At 47.8% G+C, this 18,839-nt stretch overlaps 1 protein-coding gene and 1 pseudogene across 5 annotated transcripts in view; one reads left to right on the top strand and one right to left on the bottom strand.

Annotated features, from left to right (window-relative positions):
• ITGAL (integrin subunit alpha L) overlaps positions 1-16,565 on the bottom strand; it is a 38,007-nt gene extending 21,442 nt beyond the window's left edge. For 2 of the 5 annotated variants that reach the window (XR_003610446.2, XM_028110275.2), the window contains exons 1-12: positions 16,379-16,560; positions 15,218-15,320; positions 14,268-14,362; positions 14,088-14,155; positions 12,521-12,638; positions 12,269-12,399; positions 11,319-11,464; positions 6,959-7,091; positions 6,666-6,816; positions 3,971-4,044; positions 3,739-3,871; positions 246-397 (exon numbers count right to left, since the gene is read on the bottom strand). Coding sequence is in view for 4 of the 5 variants with exons in the window: in XM_028110275.2 (XP_027966076.1) it covers positions 246-397; positions 3,739-3,871; positions 3,971-4,044; positions 6,666-6,816; positions 6,959-7,091; positions 11,319-11,464; positions 12,269-12,399; positions 12,521-12,638; positions 14,088-14,155; positions 14,268-14,362; positions 15,218-15,320; positions 16,379-16,433 (1,359 nt within the window). In the remaining variant the exon portion in view is untranslated. Of the gene's footprint in view, positions 1-245; positions 398-3,738; positions 3,872-3,970; positions 4,045-6,665; positions 6,817-6,958; positions 7,092-11,318; positions 11,465-12,268; positions 12,400-12,520; positions 12,639-14,087; positions 14,156-14,267; positions 14,363-15,217; positions 15,321-16,378 lie in introns of all 5 variants that reach the window. The other 3 variants (XM_028110277.2, XM_028110278.2, XM_028110276.2) reach the window with 3 other exon arrangements.
• On the top strand, positions 9,502-10,314 carry LOC114214544 (uncharacterized; annotated as a pseudogene).
• Positions 16,566-18,839: the final 2,274 nt, after the last annotated feature.

The following is an 18,839-nucleotide window of genomic DNA, read 5'->3' as shown; positions in this document are numbered from 1 at the left end:
TGGACCCCCCCGCCTCCGCAGAGCCTGTATGAGTCAGGACAAGGAGGGTGCTCTGAGGTTCTGTTTCTTAAACTGGCAGGTGGAGATGACAAAGCTCAGCTCGAGGGCTCTGTGGGGACTGAATGTGACAGTGCTTGGCACAGGGCCCGCCGCACCGTGAGTGGGTGAGTGCTTGCCAACAGCAGGGAGCATGACCAGTGCCATACTAGTCCCTGACCTGCAGATGCCTCTGGGGCCGTGCTCACCTGGCTCCCGTCTATCTTCTGGATTTGGTTCCAGTGTCCTCTGTCCTTTGACTTCTGGAACAGCAGCACCTGCCCCACATGCTGGTGTCGGGGGGCTCCAGCGGCCAGCAGGGAAGTGAGCCTTTGGGAGGGCAGCCAGGTCACTGTGTAACCTGAGGGGCGTGGGGGGGGGGAGAGAGAGAGAGAGAGAAAGAGAGAGAGGGAGAGAGGAAGGACAGGGGCTTGGAATTAGAAGCACAGTGGCGTCTGGAAGAAAGTAAAACCCAAGGACAAAAAGGGCAGAGACTCTGGGAAACTGGGTTAGTAGCAGAGATGCACTGAAATAGTCAGAGGACCTTCTCCAGAGAAAAGCAGCCATGTGATCCGGGTGGCACAAATCCCGCCATCTTGGTCCAAAACTGCATTTCTCAAACTGTGGCCAACACACAGGCCCAGGAAAAAGCAGCCATGGATGACAGGCTGCCAGTAAACATGGCGCATCTTCCTGAGCCTCAGCTGACCTGAAGGTTGGGAAGGGAGCTACACTATTTAAAAATAATCAAATAACGGGGAGCCCAGGTGGCTCAGTTGGTTGGGCATCTGCCTTCGGCGCAGGTCATGATCCCAGGGTCCTGGGATCCATCCCCGATTCTTGGGGGGGGGGGTCCCTGCTCAGCAGGGAGTCCACCTCTCTCTCCCCCCTACTCATGCTCTCCCTGTCTCAAATAAACAAATAAAATCTTTAAAAAAATAAAGTGAGATATATTCATAAGAAGAATGCAAAATCTGTAGGAATATTAAAAATAAAGCAGGAGACTTGAACACATTTTGTTTAGTTATCCCTTCAGGCCACCTTCCTAGTCCACAGCTTGCGTGTGAGCAAGGTTTCTCCCCTGTGAGCATGTTGCGGGGACGTCTGAGGAAATGCAGCAGGAAACCGGACCAGGGACTGTGCTTGAGCCAGGACCCATCCAATAGGAACACTCTGATTCAGGAGACGACTAACTGACCCAATTTCATCTTCTCTGCTTAGAGCAGTTGCAAATGAGTGACAAAAACAGAGCCATCCAAGATGCCACAGCACAGGAGAAGAAGGGTAGAGAGGCTGAAGCCCTTTCCCATTCATCTGTGTACATTCCTGGAGCACTGGGGTTAGGAACTTGCCCTTTGAAATCAGAGGCGAGGTTTTATTCCTAGTGCTGATGCTTCCCAGCTGTGTGATTGTGGTCAATGATACCACGCACTGAGGCTCAGTTTTCTTATCCAAAAAATGGGATAGTACCAGCCTCATAGGGTGGTTTTGAGGGTTAAAGACGACCGCATATAGAAAATGCTTAGCACTACGCTAGTGACATCTAAACTAAGATTTGAAGGAGAGTAGCACCACGGGCACCCGGGATTGATTTTATTTATTTATTTATTTATTTATTTATTTATTTATTTATTTATTTTAGCAGGAGTTGAAATGTTTCTTTTTTTCTTTTCTTCTTATTGAAGTATAGTTGACACAAGGTGATGTATGTACAATCATATATCTGTATGTACACATATAATATATACATGCATATATAACCATATCCATATATACACATATACATGCATTGTGTGTGTGTGTGTGTCTAGTGGGACAGGCGCCTAACTAGAAATTAAACTATAGGCTATTTCTTCTTGAAAGAGCAGTGTTGCTGGCTAGCTCACAGGATACTGGGGGACACAAAGCTCCTTGAAGGGTTAGGGTTAGGAACTATAGTGTAAGTGTAGTGCTGACTAGCACAGACTTTGGGGCTACACTACTGGGCTCCACCTACTTGTTCTGTGACCCTGGGCAAGTTATTTAAACTCTCCTGGGTTCAGTTCCTTCATCTATAAAATAGAAGTAATAGGGGTGCCTGCGTGGCTCAGTTGGTTGAACATCCGACTCTTGATTTCGGCTCAGGTCATGATCTTGGGGTCCTGGGATCGAGCCCCGCGTCAGGCTCCGTGCTCAGCAGGGAGTCAGCTTGGGATTCTCTCTCTCCCTCTGCCCCTCCCCCCGCTTGTTGGCTCTCAAATGCGTGCACTCTCTCTTTCTCAAATAAAAAAATAAAATCTTAAAAAAAAAGAGTAGGTAATAAAAATGCCTACTTACAGGGTTACTGTAAGAATAAAATGAGATAAAATAAGATAAAATCTGTCAATGCATGTCGTGCACCAGCGCCTGGCACATAATACTTAGTAAAGAATGTCAAAAGAGAGATAGAGAAAATCGTGGAGGGTAGCCTTCCTTAGAAGGGTAGATGCAAGATGAATGGCACCAATTTTGCCAAGGTAATTATGTAAGGGAGTCTTTGTGCTCTGTGAGTTTAATAAAGACATGGCCCAGCCCTATACAGGGGTCATGCATGAGGCCGGGTGATGGGGTTTCTAGGTAGATCCTGGAAGCAGTCTTACCCCAGGGCTCTTTTTTTTTTTTTATAAAGATTTTATTTATTTATTTGACAGAGAGAGACACAGCGAGAGAGGGAACACAAGCAGGGGGAATGGGAGAGGGAGAAGCAGGCTTCCTGCTGAGCAGGGAGCCCGATGCGGGGCTCGATCCCAGGACCTTGGGATCATGACCTGAGCCGAAGGCAGACGCTTAACGACTGAGCCACCCAGGCGCCCCACCCCAGGGCTCTTGAAGCCAGTCTGTGCCTTGACACAGGTTGACTGGAAGAGCTATAACCTCTGTGCACAAGAGTGAGGCCTCTCTGTGCCTGAGACTGGCATCCCCTGGGTAGACTGGCAGCCACAGAACTGTGCGGGACAAGCTCTCAACAGCGACACCACAAAGCAGAGAGAAGCAACTGCAACTGTGGACAGACCAGGTGCCTTTGCTCTGCGCTTGGCATCTGAAGATCTCTTGAGGTGAATCAACCTCGGAGTTCATGGACAATTCTAGAGGAGGAAGCCTCAAGGAGGAACTGCTGGTCCCCCTACTAATGAGGCAGGCTGCTATAAAATGGACCCAGGATTTAATTTATGGGTAAGACCTAGAGAGGTCGCTGGGTAGGCAAGCTTGAGCAAGCTTAGGATGGGACAGTTTGAATAATGCTGGTTGGCACTGGTCTACAAGGGTGGTCCTTAGCTAACTAGATATTTAGGTCTGGGGGAATACTGGCTTGGTGTGTGAAAGTTAGGTAAAGGAGGTGGCCGGGGATATGGGCTCAGGGTTGGCTGGTTGGCATGTCGAAGGCCTGCTCACAGTCCCCTTCTTCACTAACTGTAGGAATTAGCTAGCCCTGGGAGGGGCAGTGTCTCTGGGATTCGCAAGGCCTCAAGATGTCCAAGGATCATAAAATACAGAAAATAAAAGCATGATTACTACACAGCAGAGGGGTTATTAAGGGAAAAATTAAGAATGTTGTAGCCATATTTAAATTCTGAATTTGTTCATGCTGGTTGCTTAACCGCTTTCATTATTGTTTTGAAAGTCAGTCTGAGTGACGCTGGCCCCTCAGACCAAAAAAACGCAGCAGAAAAGAAAAGTACTCACCCAAATATCCTGCTCTAGCTTCTGGTGTCAGTGGTTCATTTCCAACAAATCTATCATCCTGCAGGTCTGCCTCCAGGTCTAGAAAGCCCCCAGCCCAGTCCTTGGCTCCGACTGCCCCCACGATGCCATGGCCCTGCCCAGGGAGGAGATAAGCATGTTTGGTCACGTGTCCACAACATCCCGAAGCCCCCCCCCGCTCCTCCCCCCCCGCCGCTTCAGGCCTGCCACTCACATGGCTGAGGTCAGCGCTGATCCCACTGGAGGACAGCTCCATGTTGAAGGATGTCAGGTCCTGTTTGCTTGTGCCTGAGGGACCAGGTAAAGAGAATGTGTGGACACTCAAGAAAGGACCGAGAAAGAAGCATGGCACCGGCCTTTGGGCAAGGTAGAAAGAGCCCACCCGACAGTTAGACTGGGCAGGGATGTGGGCTGAGTCTGCTGTGAACTCGGCCAGGATGTAGCTCTGTGGTTCTGTTCCCACTCAGGCTTCCCCGCTGCATCAGCAAATTGGGATGTTCTACATTTGAAATGCATCTGTCCCCTTCTCTGAAGAGTGTGTTTGCCGCCACATGGGCCCGGCCATGCTCCTCTCTTGCCTGACAACCGTGCTCACTTACTCATTTGGTCCCTGACTTCGTTCTTCCTCTTGTCGTGTTTTTTTTCCACAGAGCAAGCTGGAGTAATCTTTTTTTAAAAATGTCTATCAGACCACACGTTTCCCTTTCTTAAAAACCCTTCATCCCTTGCCATCACTCTTAGGATCAAAACCCCAGGGGCTTATGAGGAAGGCCCCTATCTCTCCCCCGTCGTCTCACTTGCTCACCACATCCCTGTCGCGCTGACCTTTCTTCCGTTCCTCTAGCTTGCCCGCCCTTCCCCACCTCCGGCCCCTGCGCTGGCTCTTCTCTGACTTCAAAAGGCCTGACCACATTCCTCATGTGGCTGTTTGATTCTCATCTTTCATGTCTCAGCTCAAATGTCATCTCAGAGTGAATTCTACCTCCGTCGAAAAATAAAGCCTCTAGAAAGGCTTTCCTTGAAGAGCCTATCTAAAGTGGCTTCCCCCAGTGAAATCTTTCTATCCAGTTTATTCACTTTCTTTACAGCACCTATCATAATCTCCTATTATCCTGTTCATTTGTTTTCCGTCTTTCTTTATCCAGCCTGAATATGAGCTCCATGTTGACAATATCCCCTAGCGCCTTATTCACGTGTACCTGGGACCTGGTTAGTGCAAGCCTGAATCAATAAAATGAAAATCATCCCACCAGCCTTGCAAAGCTTCTGAGAGGAATGAATTAAATGATATAGAAAAAGTGCCTGTTACCTGGCAAGCTTTCAAGAAACACAGCAATTACCATGAAGATTTTGTTCGTTCCTGCATAAATATTTAGAGCAACTAGACTTTTGGTGCCAGGGATACAATGGTGAAAAAGCAGACACATTGCTTGCCGTGACAGAACCCCCCCCTTGTGGTGTGGGGGACAGACATGGAGCACATAATTTAACACAACGTAAGCCTCAGGGGCTCTGATAAGGAACATACAGCCGTTACAGCAGCACCCGGAAAGAAGCCCCCAACCCAGACTCGGGTTCCGCGAGAATTTATTGGAAGAAATGACATCTAAGATACAATCTGAAGTATGACTAAGGGCAGGTCAGGATAGACGATCCAAGCCAGAGATAACCAGCTCTGCGATGTACAGAGGGCCTACAAAGTACCAAGCACGCTGCCAAGCAGGGGTTAGGGCTTGAATTGTGTTCTCTAAAAAAAAGATATTTTCACGACCTAAGCCCTAGTACTTGAGAATATGACCTTGTTTGGAAATAGGATCTTTGCAGTGTAATCGAGTTAAAAATGAGGTCACTGGGGTGGGCCTCGATCCAATACGATTCAATATTTTCTAGTGTCCTATGACAGAGGGAAATGTGGACACAGAGAGAAGGGGATATGAAGACAGGATATGACGCAGGGAGAAGACAGCCCGATGACGGAAGTGTTGCAGCCACAAGCCAAGGGATGCCGGGGACTGCTGCAGACACCAGAAGTTAGAAGGGGCGAGGACGCGTTCTTTCCTAGACCTGTCAGATAGAACATGCCCCAGCCCACCCCTTGATCTCTGACTTCTGGCCTCCTGAACTGTGAGACAATAAATTTCCGTTGCTTTAAGCTGCTCGGTTTTTGGTACTTCGTTACAACAGCCCTAGGAAACCAATACAACAGTCAAACCTCCCAGGGCTGTGAGATTGGTATTATTAGCCCCATTTAGCAGAGAACAGCGAGCCTCAGAGAGAGAAAGTGACCTGGTGGTGGTCACACAGCGTGGGCAGAGTGGATTCCTGAGTGGTCTACCCAGTCCCATTATATATACCACATTGCTCCTTCAACTGAACCAAACACCAAGCCCGAGTGCTAGCAAAGGGGCCTTCCCAGAGGGAATCACTTAGCTTTCAGCAGACCGGGATTCCTGGGGAAATACCCTCTATCCTGCGATTGCCGTCCAAACCTTCTCTTATTCCGGGCCAAGAGGGCCTGTGGGCTCCCTGCACTCGGGCCCTGCCCACCCGTCCACCTTAAGTAAGCTGAGGACAAGGGAGCATGAGGGAGCTGAGTGGGGGGAGGAATTCTACTCCTTCCACGGGCCTCGGTTGACACCAGCAAGCTAAAGGTCAGTTCTGGGCCCCATCCTCGACCCAGCTGAGCTTTACGAGGAAGATGGAATTTCAGAGAGAGAAACAGAGGCTCCTCATCAAGCGCCCTCCCCCAAATTCCCACCTGAGGCCCTTTCCCAGGAGAGTGCTTCACACGGTGGCAGATACTCTGTAAGTGTCCTTTATTATCACCCAGCATGTCTCTAGTCTTATTGTCCCAGATGAACTTCTGTAAACAACTTCCCAAACTCTCCCTCCCCAGGTCTGCCACTCACCCTCTATGACATAGATCTTCTTTTGCAGCTCAGTGAACAGATCTTTAAGCTTCTCAAACTTGTCCAAAATCTTGACAAAATCCTTCGCGGGTTTTGAGGCAAATTCGTGGAGCCTTTCCTGACTTTCCTTGGTTGCAAAATGCTTTCCAATCTGTGAGGGAGTAAAGACTGGAGAGTTGGCATCCCCAGACTTGCAGAGAAGGCCGTGGCCCCCGAGGAGAAAGCGGAGGGAGGCTCAGGAACAGGAGAGGGAAGATGGGACTTGGGAAGCAGCCAGGACCCAAGGCCCGTACCCCAATGATGTAGCGGATGATGTCTTTGGCTGAGTCAATGTTGACGTGGTCCGTGGCTTCCCCATCAGTGATGATGATAAGCACTTTGGTGGCATCTGGCCGGGCCCCCAAGTCTTGCCGGAACACCTCTGTCCTGTGTCCAGGAAGGGGTGTATGTGAAAGACCCCCCAAATCATGAGGTCTCCCCCCACTCACCCAGCTCATTAAGTCACTGTCCTGTTGATTACGCAGAAGCCCTTCTCCTATCCCCCAGGCAGGTATCCCCAGTCTTCCAAGTTCTCTCCTGAACCTCCTCCCTCACCCTGGCTGCCACACCTCTGCTTCCAGACCAGTGGTCTTTGAAGGAATTCTGGGTGGCCAGGAGGTTGTCCCGGAGCCCATGGACAGTGATGCGGAGGCTTTCTGAGGAGAGACCGTGGGCTTCCTACTCTCCATTCCTACTCTCCAGTTCAACCACATGACAGCTACCCTTTTAGCGGTTAGACATGCTGGGGATCCAGGTGAGATTTCAGTACGGAAAATGGGCTCCATGGCTGGAGAAAATGGGGAAGTCACGCTTCCAGAGCAAGCTCATCTGGCAACCCCCCACCATCGATGGCAGGCTGCCTGTAGATCTCTGCTACAGCAAGTCTCCTCGGGAATCGAAGTCACCTGTTTCCGTTTCCATGTTCCCCAAACCATGAGTTCCTCAAGGAAGGAACATGTCTGATTTGCTGCTGTGTTTCTGGCTCCTGACACAGCAGGTGCTCAGCGCACGTGACATAAAAGGAAGAAGGGAGTCCTGAATACTGGATAGGCCAACTCTCCAAAGTCCCACCTGCCCACAGCCTCCTTCTGGAGCAAGACAGGGTGCCCACAGCTTCTTTTGGGACAGGAGCTCTCTCTGCACCATCTGATCTTTCCGTCCCCACCCCGCAGCTAACCAGAGATGGTCGCTTAATCCAAGAGCAGCCAGTCTACAACCCCTGACTTATGACATGACTTGCCTTGGAAGGGGAAGCAGAAAGTCACACGGGGGGGGGGGGGGAGGGTGTGGCGCACAACGGCAGGTGGGGGAGAGAGGCAGGGGGGGAACCTCAGGACAGAGGAGCTCTGAAAGGGGCAGGGCCGAGACCTCTGTTCCATCTTGGATGCAAATCATTTCCCCAGCCTCCATCCACACAGACACGGCCTCTCATGGTTCCTGTTCATGGATTTCCACCCTGTTTAAACCGCCATTACCTCTCATCTCTATTTTTCAATAGCCTCCTTCCTGGCCTCCCTGGTCCCACCCCTGTTCCCTCCACAACCTAATAGCCCCGCAGCCAGAGGGATCTTTTTTTTTTTTTAAATATTTTATTTATTTATTTGAGAGAGAGAGAGCGAGAGAGCACGATCGGGGGAGGGGCAGAGGGAGAAGCAGGCTCCCCATGGAGCAGGGAGCCTGAAGCAGGACTCAATCCCAGGACCCCGGGATCATGACCTGAGTGAAGGCAGATGCTTAACTGACTGAGCCACCCAGGTGCCCCGGAGTGATCCTTATAAAAACATAAATCAGGGGCGCCTGGGTGGCTCAGTCGTTAAGCGTTTGCCTTCAGCTCAGGTCATGATCCCGGGGTCCTGGGATGGAGTCCCACATTGGGCTCCCTGCTCAGCGGGAAGCCTGCTTCTCCCTCTCCCACTCTCCCTGCTTGGGTCCCCTCTCTCACTATGTTTCTCTCTGTCAAATAAATAAATAAAATCTTTAAAAAAAATAAAAACATAAAAACATAAATCATATGATCACTCCTCTGCTCAAAACCTCCAATGACTTCTCATCTCACTCTGAGGAAAAGCCAAAGTCCTCGCTACGGCCTCCAAGGCCCTAAGTGCTCCGGACTCCCCTGTCTCTCTGACCTCATCTCCTACCACTTTCGCCCTCACTTACTTCTCTCCAGTCACACTGGTGTCCTAGCTCTTCTTCGAACGTCCCAAGCATGTTCTCATTTCAGGGCCTTTGCTATTCCCTCTGCCTGGAATGGTCTTCCCCAGTATGGGCATGGCTGCTTCCTCACCTCCAATGAGTCTTTGCTCAAATGTAACCTTCCCTCATCTTCCTACTGAATACTGCTTTCTTTTTCCTTATAAAACTTACATCTTCTACCATATTGTCTAATTTACAAACTGGTCCTGTCTATTGTGTTTCTCTCCCCTAATATAATGTTAAACCTCAAGAAGGTAGAGATTTTTGTTTCATTCACTGCTATATCCCCAGGACCTAGAACATGGCAAACAACCCACAGGCCAAAGCCAGCCCACAGCTTCCTTCTGTATGGTCCATGGGCTAAAAATAGTTTTTATAGTTTTGTTTTTAAACAGTTACAAAAAAGAAGAATATGCAAGAGAGACAGTATGTGGCCAGAAAAGCCTAAAATGTACCATCTGATCCTTTACAGAAAAAAATCAGCCCCCTCCTGACCTGTAATACTGCCTAGCACACAGGTAGTCAAGAAGTATTCATAAAATATATTTCTATGATGCTATGATGATGAGGCAGGGATTAAGGTCATACCACAGGCGTGGACATGACTGGATTCCCAACAGCTACCCTGCTGGACTATCATGGAAGAAAGTCCCAGAATGTAGCATTTTTTCAGTGACTGTAATGACAGAAGCCCACCATAAATATGATCACTCTGAGGCCACAGGATCCTCAAGCTGGGATTTCCAGAATTCTTTCAGAAGGGAGAAACTGGAACAAAAGTCCCCAGATTCTAAGACACTACAGGAAGATTCACCTGGAGTGAGACAGAGAGTCTATGAGTATCAGGAATATGGAAAATCCTTCAGGCAAAAAGGTAGTCTAAACTTGCATGAGAGAATCCACACTAGTCCGAAGCCCCTTGAGTGTCCTCATTGGGGAAAAAGCTTTGGGGCCAAAGGCAATCTTGTTACACATCAGCAAATACACACACGAGAGAAGCCCTATCAGTGCAAGGAGTGTGAGAAAAGCTTTAGTTGATGAGGTAGTCTGGCCGTTCGTGAAAGACCCCACACTGGAAAGAAACCCTATGAGTGTGCTGTTTCTCAGAGAAGCTTCAGGAATCAATGTAACCTTGCTGTTCGTAGAAGAGCTCATAGCGGTGAAAAGCCCTATAGATATGATCAGTGTGGAAAAGCCTTCAGTCAGAAAGGAACCTGAATTGTTCACGTCAGAGTCCACACAAGCCTGAAACACAGTGTAGGAAGAGTTTTCACACCAGGGGGGAACTGTATCCTGAAAGGCAAAATCCACACAGGAGAGACACCCTATCTATGTGGCCCGTGTGGGAAAAGCTTCACTCAGAGGGTGTTTGGCTGTGCACCAGTGAAGCTGCTCACAAAGACTCACCCTTTGATCACTCACTTCAAAAGAAGTTCTCTTTATGAATGAAAAGTACAAAATCCTCAGATCAAGCAACCTATCCAATTCTATGGAATGAATGGAGACTCTTTCAGACAGACCATTGTTGAGTAGGACAAACTGATTTTTCTCCTTTCCCCCAAATGAGTATGAAAAGTAAATGTCTTGTTTATCATCCTTAACAAAAAAAAAATCAAATAAAATATACAATATGGCCCTTCAACACAACCTAACTGCATTTATCTAGGCCTCAATTTAAACACAGCCACCTGGTCCAACTCTGGGGGAAAAAACTTCTAATCTAAAGTAGATTTAGGAAATCAGGATATGCTAGCTTCCAATATGGGACTCGAGTATATTGAATTTTATGAACAATTCAAGGAATTTTTCAAGGAGAATTTTGACTATTAAGAGATTTTTGTTCACACGCTGACTTCAAGAGCTGATCCCCAACTCAGATGTGACTCAGTCATGGCTTCCATGTTCACAATCACTTTCCAAGTCTTGGCTCTCGTTCCTCATGAGGTTTGGCATTACTCCCTGTCCCAAAGGCTCATGAGCTATCCCTGAATCCTCCAAAGAATTGCCCTTGAGGATTTAGTTATTTATAATTAAAAGATTTCTGTTACTTATAATTAAAAGAAACTGGACTAGGGGAGCCTGGGTGACTCAGTCGGTTAAGCATCTGCCTTCAGCTCAGGTCATGATCCCAGGGTCCTGGGATCAAGTCCCCCATCAGGCTCCCTGCTCAGCGGGGAGTCTGCTTCTCCCTCCCCCTTTGCCCCTCCCCCTGCTCATGCTCTCTCTCTCTCTCAAATAAATAAATAATCTTTTTTAAAAATTAAAAAAAAGTAAAAGAAACTGGACTAAAATTGCTCCACTTGAATTCCTACAATAACCTGCCCCTTGCTGAGCCCACCTGTTGAGTTCCTATACTCTGAAACCTGAAGAAGCCAGTGCAACTGACGGGTGGGCTGTCTCCTACAAAAGGGGACTCACGCGACATAGTTGATGGCACCAAAGGTGTTGGTCAACTGGCGCATGTGTTCTACTTTGCCCAGCAGAACATCAGGGTTCTTCACCTTAACATATTTCAAGAAATTAAATTCTGTTTTGCAGTCCGTGGAAAACTGAACAGCAGCAAACTAGAAAAAGAAGCAAGAAATGAAACATCATTACATATCCCTTCCTACTTGTCTGCTCCAATCTGTTTCTTTTTTTTTAACTTTAAGTAATCTCTACACCCAACATGGGGCTCCAACTCATAACCCCAAGATCAAGAGTTGCACGCTCTTCCAGCTGAGCGAGCCAGGTGCCCCTTCCAGTCTATTTCTTATCTGGGACCTGGGTAACCCAACCCCACATCCCTGCCTCAAAGCATTCTTTTGAAAATGAGGTAATATATACACAAACACAGAAATACAATTAAATAAACCTCTGATCCCTTATGTAGTGCTGTCTGCTGAACTCCTGTCCTCTGGGTCGGCCTGCCTTCCCAGTGGGGATGGTTCTGCTGGTGACCCTGCTAAGCTGGATACAGCTGGTTGGGCCACAGATGGCCACTTCGCTGAGGTTAGCCCACTCAGAATCTATCCTCCAAGAATTTGGAATTTGCAGAGGGAGGCGTTGGTGGAGAGGAAAAAAGACCCTCCTGAAACTTCAACATGTGAACTGAGGAGCTTTCCACAGGCCCATGTGATCCGAAGAAGCTGTGGGAGTCAGTTTGTGGAGAGAGAAGAGGAAAGCAAAAGCCAAAAAGAAACAGAAATGAGAACTAAAGAGAATCCCAGACACTTTCTACTTCCTAGTTCTTGTCTCTTCCAGAGGTCCAGTCCAACTGTGCCTTTAGGTTTTGGAGACACCTCATACTAAATTTTTCTTTTATGCCTTAAGCTAGCTCAAGTAGGCATCTACTGCCTACAAACAGGAAAACAAATTAATATATTTACCTGGTAGGAAGAGTTGCTGAGCTTCTTCATCACGTCCTTCATGAAGTCCAGAATTTTCTGAAATTCATCTGGCTGCAAGCTCATTGAACCATCAAACAGAAATACCAAGTCCACGTTGCCCTTTATACATTCTACAGACCCCAGACACAAAGGGAGTTGAAGTGTCTCCACGGGTTGGCCTGCCCATACTGTTTCCTTGTATGGGCAGCTCCCTGGGAGAAATTTTTACCCCCTGGGTCCCCAGCTCCTTACCCTGATAACCAGGGCGCCCTTGCAGCACAGGACCCCTCAGATTCTGGTGGAAAAGGTAACACAGGCCACTTAGGTAGACATTCTGGTCACACATACGAGACAGCCCAGGATCACAGGCCTGAAAGAAGCAAAGGTTAAAAAGGGGGGTGGGGTGGGGCTTCTTCCTGTGTGTCTTCTGGGCATCATCAGCCAAGAAAAAGAAGCTTCAGGGTCACCATCCCCTGACCTCACTCCCTACATCCAACTGGTGACCAAGGCAAGGTAATTCTGCCTCCAGGTCTTACAGCCACCTCTCCCTCCCTCCTACCAAAGCTGTGTACAAGTGAATGCTCACTGCCTATAAGAGAGAGTCTACACTCCTGAGTTTGGCATTCATACTGTTTACATTTGGGCACTCTCCTACATTTCCAGGTCTATCCCCTTTGATTCCCAATCACACCTTCTGTGTTTAAGCCAGATCACTCACTATCCCCAGAATATACAATGTTGTTTCTTTCATTTATGACTATCTTTCCTTCCAGACTGCAATTTCTGGAAAGTCGGGGCTCATGTCATCTTTGTATCTCACTCCTCTGACCCCATTGGAGCCTAGCACATTGGCTGGCATGTAATAGGGGCTAAGTAAACAAGCTCCCAGTAAATGCTGGCTAAATATTTCACTCAGCCAGCCTTCTATCTCTCATATACCTGTGTCAGAAGATGCTGCTGGGATAAACTGTAAAGATCAATGGCTTAGAATCAAATGGGAATTTAATTCAAATCCTGGCTTTACCTCTTTAAAACCATGTGACCTTGGCTAAGTCTCTTAACCCCTTGGGTCTTGTTTCTTCACATGTAAAATGTGTATATTGATCCCTGTCTGCCCCGAGTGTCTTGAAGGTTAAAAGAGAGAAAGCAGTGTTTCCCAAACTTTAGGCATTTGTGCACCACTTCACAATTTCAGCCACGTGGGCATATCATGCAGACTATTATTTGTTTAATATTTTACCTTAAATTTACTTTTTATTTAAACTTTAGCCTTATCCCAAGCAATTCGATCCAAGAAATCATGAATTTGATGTGTTGTATATTTTCCCTAATAAACCATTAAATAAAAATATAACTACAAAACATTAAAAGTTTTTGTACCACCAAAATAATCTTTGTATATCCATGGCCACATTTCATATTTGGAAAAAACTGACATAAGTAAGGTCTCGAAACTAGCTGGCTCATACTCAGTTCTTAATAAACCCTGATTGAGGGCACCTGGGTGGCTCAGTTGGTTAAGCGACTGCCTTCGGCTCAGGTCATGATCCTGGAGTCCCAGGATCGAGTCCCATATCGGGCTCCCTGCTCAGCGGGGAGTCTGCTTCTCCCTCTGACCCTCTTCCCTCTTGTGCTTTCTGTCTCTCATTGTCTCTCTCTCTCAAAAAAATAAATAAAATCTTAAAAAAAAAAAAAACCTGATTGAATCAGAATCTCTCTGATGCCTGTAATCTCCTATAGGATCTTTACTTCACTTTTTCCTTCCTTCTTTTCAATCTGTCTTAGCATCGACTGATATCACACTACACAAGATTCTTACCAAAATATTTCCACTTGTGGAGTCTGTCACCAAGGTCATCCCCAAGTACTTGGAGGTATAGTTGGAACCTGTAGGCACCAGGAGATTGGTCTGGAGGAACTTAGGTAACCCAGGTGTGGCACAGCCAGCCTCAACTTCCCTGGGACACCATTCCTCCCAGGCCCCTCACCAGTTACTCACCACTCAGGCTGACTGGAAGGCAGTGGCCAGTGTCTGGCTGGCACTGATAGAGGTTTCCCGTGCTGTTCCCCTCACCTGGAGCTCCCACGATAACCCTGATGAGAAATCTCACCGGTGAGACGGAGTTGTCCCGTCTTTACCCACCCCTCCTACCCATTAGGGGGGTTCAGATCCACAGGTATCTCTCAAAGCAATGCAGCCAGTCCCTTTCAGGGAGGCTCCTCAGCCCCTACCTCTTCCCTATTGAATACCTCAAACTTCTAGAAAGTTAAGGATCTTTTCCATTTATAGTCTAGGAAAACTGAGGTCCAGAGAATGAGGTGCCAGAATGTCACATTATGAGTTCATTCAATCAGTTATCAATTCAAAAGTCATTTATGGGGGTGCCTGGATGGCTCAGTTGGTTAAGCGTCTGCCTTCAGCTCAGGTCATGGTCCCGGGGTCCTGGGATCGAGCCCGTGTTGGGCTCCCTGCTCAGTGGGGTGTCTGCTTTTCCCTCTCCCTATGCACCTCCTCCCTGCCCATGCTCTCACTGTCTCTCTCAAATAAATAAATAAATAAATAAAACCTTTTTAAAAAGTCATTTATGGCATATCTACTATGTGCTAGGCTGGGGCATGTACTAGGGCTGAGGGGGAAAATCCTTGCCATCAAGGCTCTCACTGTCTAGTCAGAGCACCAGTGGGGAATCTAGAAGTGCTGCAAAGCCCTTTAGGGGTTGTGACATTTCCCCTTTTTTCAGGCACTCGTGTGGAGATTTAACCATGGACTGTCCTCGTCCTACTATCTGATGGCCTCGCTCCTATTTCCGAGAAATCCCACCACGACGTCTCCAGACAGGAGACTCCCTGCCGGTTCCCCGGATCTGGCCCACCCGGGGCTGGTGGCCTGGTTGCCTGGTCGCCCGTCCTGGCTCTGCAGGGCAGGGAGGGCCTGGGGCGGCAGCTCACCTGTCTCCAACCTGCAGGACTCGGTACCCAAAATGCCTCCCGGCGAGTGGGAAGGAGAAGTTTTGCACGTGCCGTACTTCCAAGTTGTAGCCTGAGGCGGGGGCTGAGGGAGACCAGGGGGTGTGGTCAGCCACTTCGGCTGGCCAGTCCCGGCACGTGCCCCCAGAGCCGCGAGCGCTGATTGGCCGCCGCCCACGTGCCCCCAGTGGGCGGCCCACCCACAGAGACCCGGCTCGCTCCTCCGGCAGGCGGCCAGCACGAGAGGCAGAGCTGAACATTTCCCCTTGGGCTTCCCCTTTCAGGGCCTTGACTCCGGGGAAATCTGATAACAGCGAAGCCTTACTACCCAGAGCCCGCTTTACCCCAGCAAAGACTGAAGGATGAGAAGGTGGAGGTCTGGGAGAAAGAGGCAGATGGAAGGGCCCCCAGGCGATGGGGTTGCCCCATGGCAGGGTTCGCCTCCCTACACACCCACTTCTCCCTTGGGCCTGAGACCCAAGATAATTCGCCTCAGGCTTCTGCCCACAGACTCATGGTTTCAGGATCCCCTGGTCTCTGTGAAACTGCTTCTCATCTAACGCTCCCCTACTGCCCGCCCTACCATGCACCAGTCTCTTCCTTCTGTTAGCTCTCAGATGCCCCCATGTCACCCCCACCTCAAGCAACCTATGCATCCTCTGCAAGTCCCTAACTGTCTTCTCTGGCTCTGCTTTCCTTCCAGGCATCAGGCTTCTTTCCGCCCCATCCTAGGATGGCAGAGAAGCTGCCCCGCCATTTGTTCAGACGAATGGACTGACGCGCAGGAAGGGGAAAGGGCTGAGATGGTGGTACACGGTCCTACCACGGGCAGGACCAGACCCCAGCGACAGCTCCAGGTACCCATTAGCCATCTGCCTCCTTTTAAGACCCCACTCCGCTTCTCTGTTGCCACCTGTGTCTCCCTTCTCTGTCTTTCCCTCCAGACCTTGACTCGACTTTGGACTCTGACTTTCTTTCCTTTCCCTCTTCTCCCTCCGAGATTCCTGAGCCTCACGGTCACCTATGGCCAATCCCACCCTCCAGCAGCTGCTCATTTACTCCAGTTCCACAAAGCCCTGCAGTCTCCCTGGCCACCGACACAGTCTCTTCCCTTCCCTTCCCGTCCCCTTTTCCCTTGCCTACCAAAGAGAAAAGGCCCAGACAGCAGGAGCCTCATTATGATGATGCAGGAGTTCATCTTTCCAGCAGCTGGAGGGACCTAATCCAACACTCCAGGCTCAGAGAGCCCTGGGGATTTGCTGGCAACCCAGACAGGGTGAAAGAAGGAAATGATAATGCCCCAGGGCCTCTTACAGTGGGACTTTCTCACAGAGGCGCCAGGCTGGTGACACTGGGTGGGGGTGAGCCTGTAGGGGTTGTGAAACCGCATTGGTTGAGAGGAAGTATAAGCAGGTTAGAGACACTTCCTTTACCCGCTTGCGTTTTCACATCGTCCAGGAGCAGACAACACAGTAGGTAGATGACTGTCTCTCCAGTCCAACAGTTGCTGATGCCTTGTCTTTCACCAACACACAAGCTGAAGACTCTGTAAAGCTCAGCAGAAGACTGGTCAAATCATAATGGAATGCCACCAAAAAAAAAAAAAAAAAAAAAGCGAGAGAGAGAAAGGAAGGAAGGAAAAAAATAACGTAGGAAAAAGAATGACATAGTTTTCTCTTGACATTGAAAGAGGCCCATAATACAGATGAAGACAAAGAACAAATTACAGATAGTATATTTAGTAACTTATTTTTATTAAAAAAAACAGAAAAAAATATCCACAGAATGGGAGAAAATATTTGCAAATTTTATATCTGCTATGGGACTTGCCTCCAGAATATACAACGACCTCTTGCAACTCAACAGTGAAAAGACAAATTGACCCAGCTTTTCAAATGGGCAAAGAATTTAAATAAACATTTCTTCAAAGATGATATGTAAGATTTTATTTATTTTAGAGAGAGAGAGCGTGCGCGCATGTGCAACTGGGGGGGGAGGGGCTGAGGGACAAGTAGTCTCTCCGCTGAGTGCACAGCCTGACACAGGGTTCGATCCCAGGACACCAGGGTCATGACCCGAGCCAAAACCAGGAGTCAGATGTTTAACTGACTGAGCCGTCCAGGCGCCCCTGAGGATGACATGTAAACAGCCACTCACATAGAAAAGATGTTCAGTATCATTAGTCCTTAGCGAAATGCAAATCAAAAACCAAAATAAGACACCACTTCACACTCATGGGGATGGCTAGAATAAGAAAGAAAGAAAATAACATGTATTGATGAGGGTGTGGAGAAACTGGAGCCCTTGTAAGTTGCCAGTAAAATGGTGCTGCTGCTGTGCGAAACAGTTTGACAGTTTCTCAAAGAAAAGTTAAACATAGAGTTACCATACGACCTAGCAATTCTAAAAGAATGGAGAATGTACGTTCATACAAAAATGTATACATGGATACTCACAGCAGCATTATTCATATTAGCCCCAAACTGGAAAAAAATGTAAATGTCTATCAACTGATGAATAGATCAAAAAAATGTGGTCTATCCACAGGATGGAATATTATTCAACCGTAAAAAGGAATGAAGCATGGATCCGTGCCACAATGTGGAAGAACCTTGAAAACATGCTAAGTGAAAGAAGCCAGGTACTAAAGGACACATATTGTGTGATTCCGTTTAAGTGAAATGTCCAGAATAGGTAGATCTTTAGAGACAGAAAATAGATTAATGGTTGCCAGGATGGGTGGGGGGAGTGGGGAATGAGGAGTGACTGCTAATGGGTATAGGGTTTCTTTTTGGGGTGATGAAATGTTCTGGAATTTGTGGTGATGATTGTGCAACTTTATGGATATATTAAAAACCACTGAATAGGGGGCACCCGACTGGTGCAGTCGGAAGAGCATGTAACTCTTGATCTCGGGGTTGGGATTTTGAGCCCCACTTGGGGTATAGAAATTACTTAAATTTAAAAAAAAATCTTTGAAAACCACTGAATTGTACACTTATTTAAAATGGCAAAGTCTGGGGCATCTGGGTGGCTCAGTCAGTTGAGTGGATGCCTTTGGCTCAGGTCATGATCCCAGGGTCCTGGAATCGAGCCCTGCATTGGGCTCTCTGCTCAGTGGCGAGTCTGCTTCTCCCTCTCCCTCTGTGATCTCTCTCACTTTCGCTCTCTCTCAAATACATTTAAATAAATAAATAAATAAATAAATAAATAAATAAAATCTTTAAAATGGCCAAGTTTATGGTATGTGAATTCTATCTTAAAAAAATAAAAAAGGTAGGGGTGCCTCGGTGGCTCAGTCCCTTAGGCATCCGACTCCTGGTCTTGGCTCAGGTCTTGATCTCCAGGTTGTGAATTCAAGCCCCATGCTGGGCTCCGCACTGGGTGTGGAACCCACTTAAAAAAAGAAAAGAAAGAAAACTAGGAGTTGAAATTGTGTGTGTGTAAAATCTGAAAGGACACACAACCAAACTCCAAACAGTGGTTACTTCTGAAAGAATAAGGTTTTCATATGTCTGTATTGTCTGAATTTTGTTTTTACAGTGAGGATGTATAACTTACATAATTTTAGAAAATAAAAATAATTAAAAACACAACAGAATGG

The sequence above is a fragment of the Eumetopias jubatus genome, unplaced genomic scaffold (assembly GCF_037043125.1).
Source record: "Eumetopias jubatus isolate StellerSeaLion01/CBP00866 unplaced genomic scaffold, mEumJub1_p1.0 scaffold_12, whole genome shotgun sequence".
Lineage (NCBI taxonomy): Eukaryota > Metazoa > Chordata > Mammalia > Carnivora > Otariidae > Eumetopias > Eumetopias jubatus.
The sequence above is the reverse complement of the archived record's forward strand: the minus strand, read 5'-3'. Positions and strand labels throughout refer to the sequence as shown.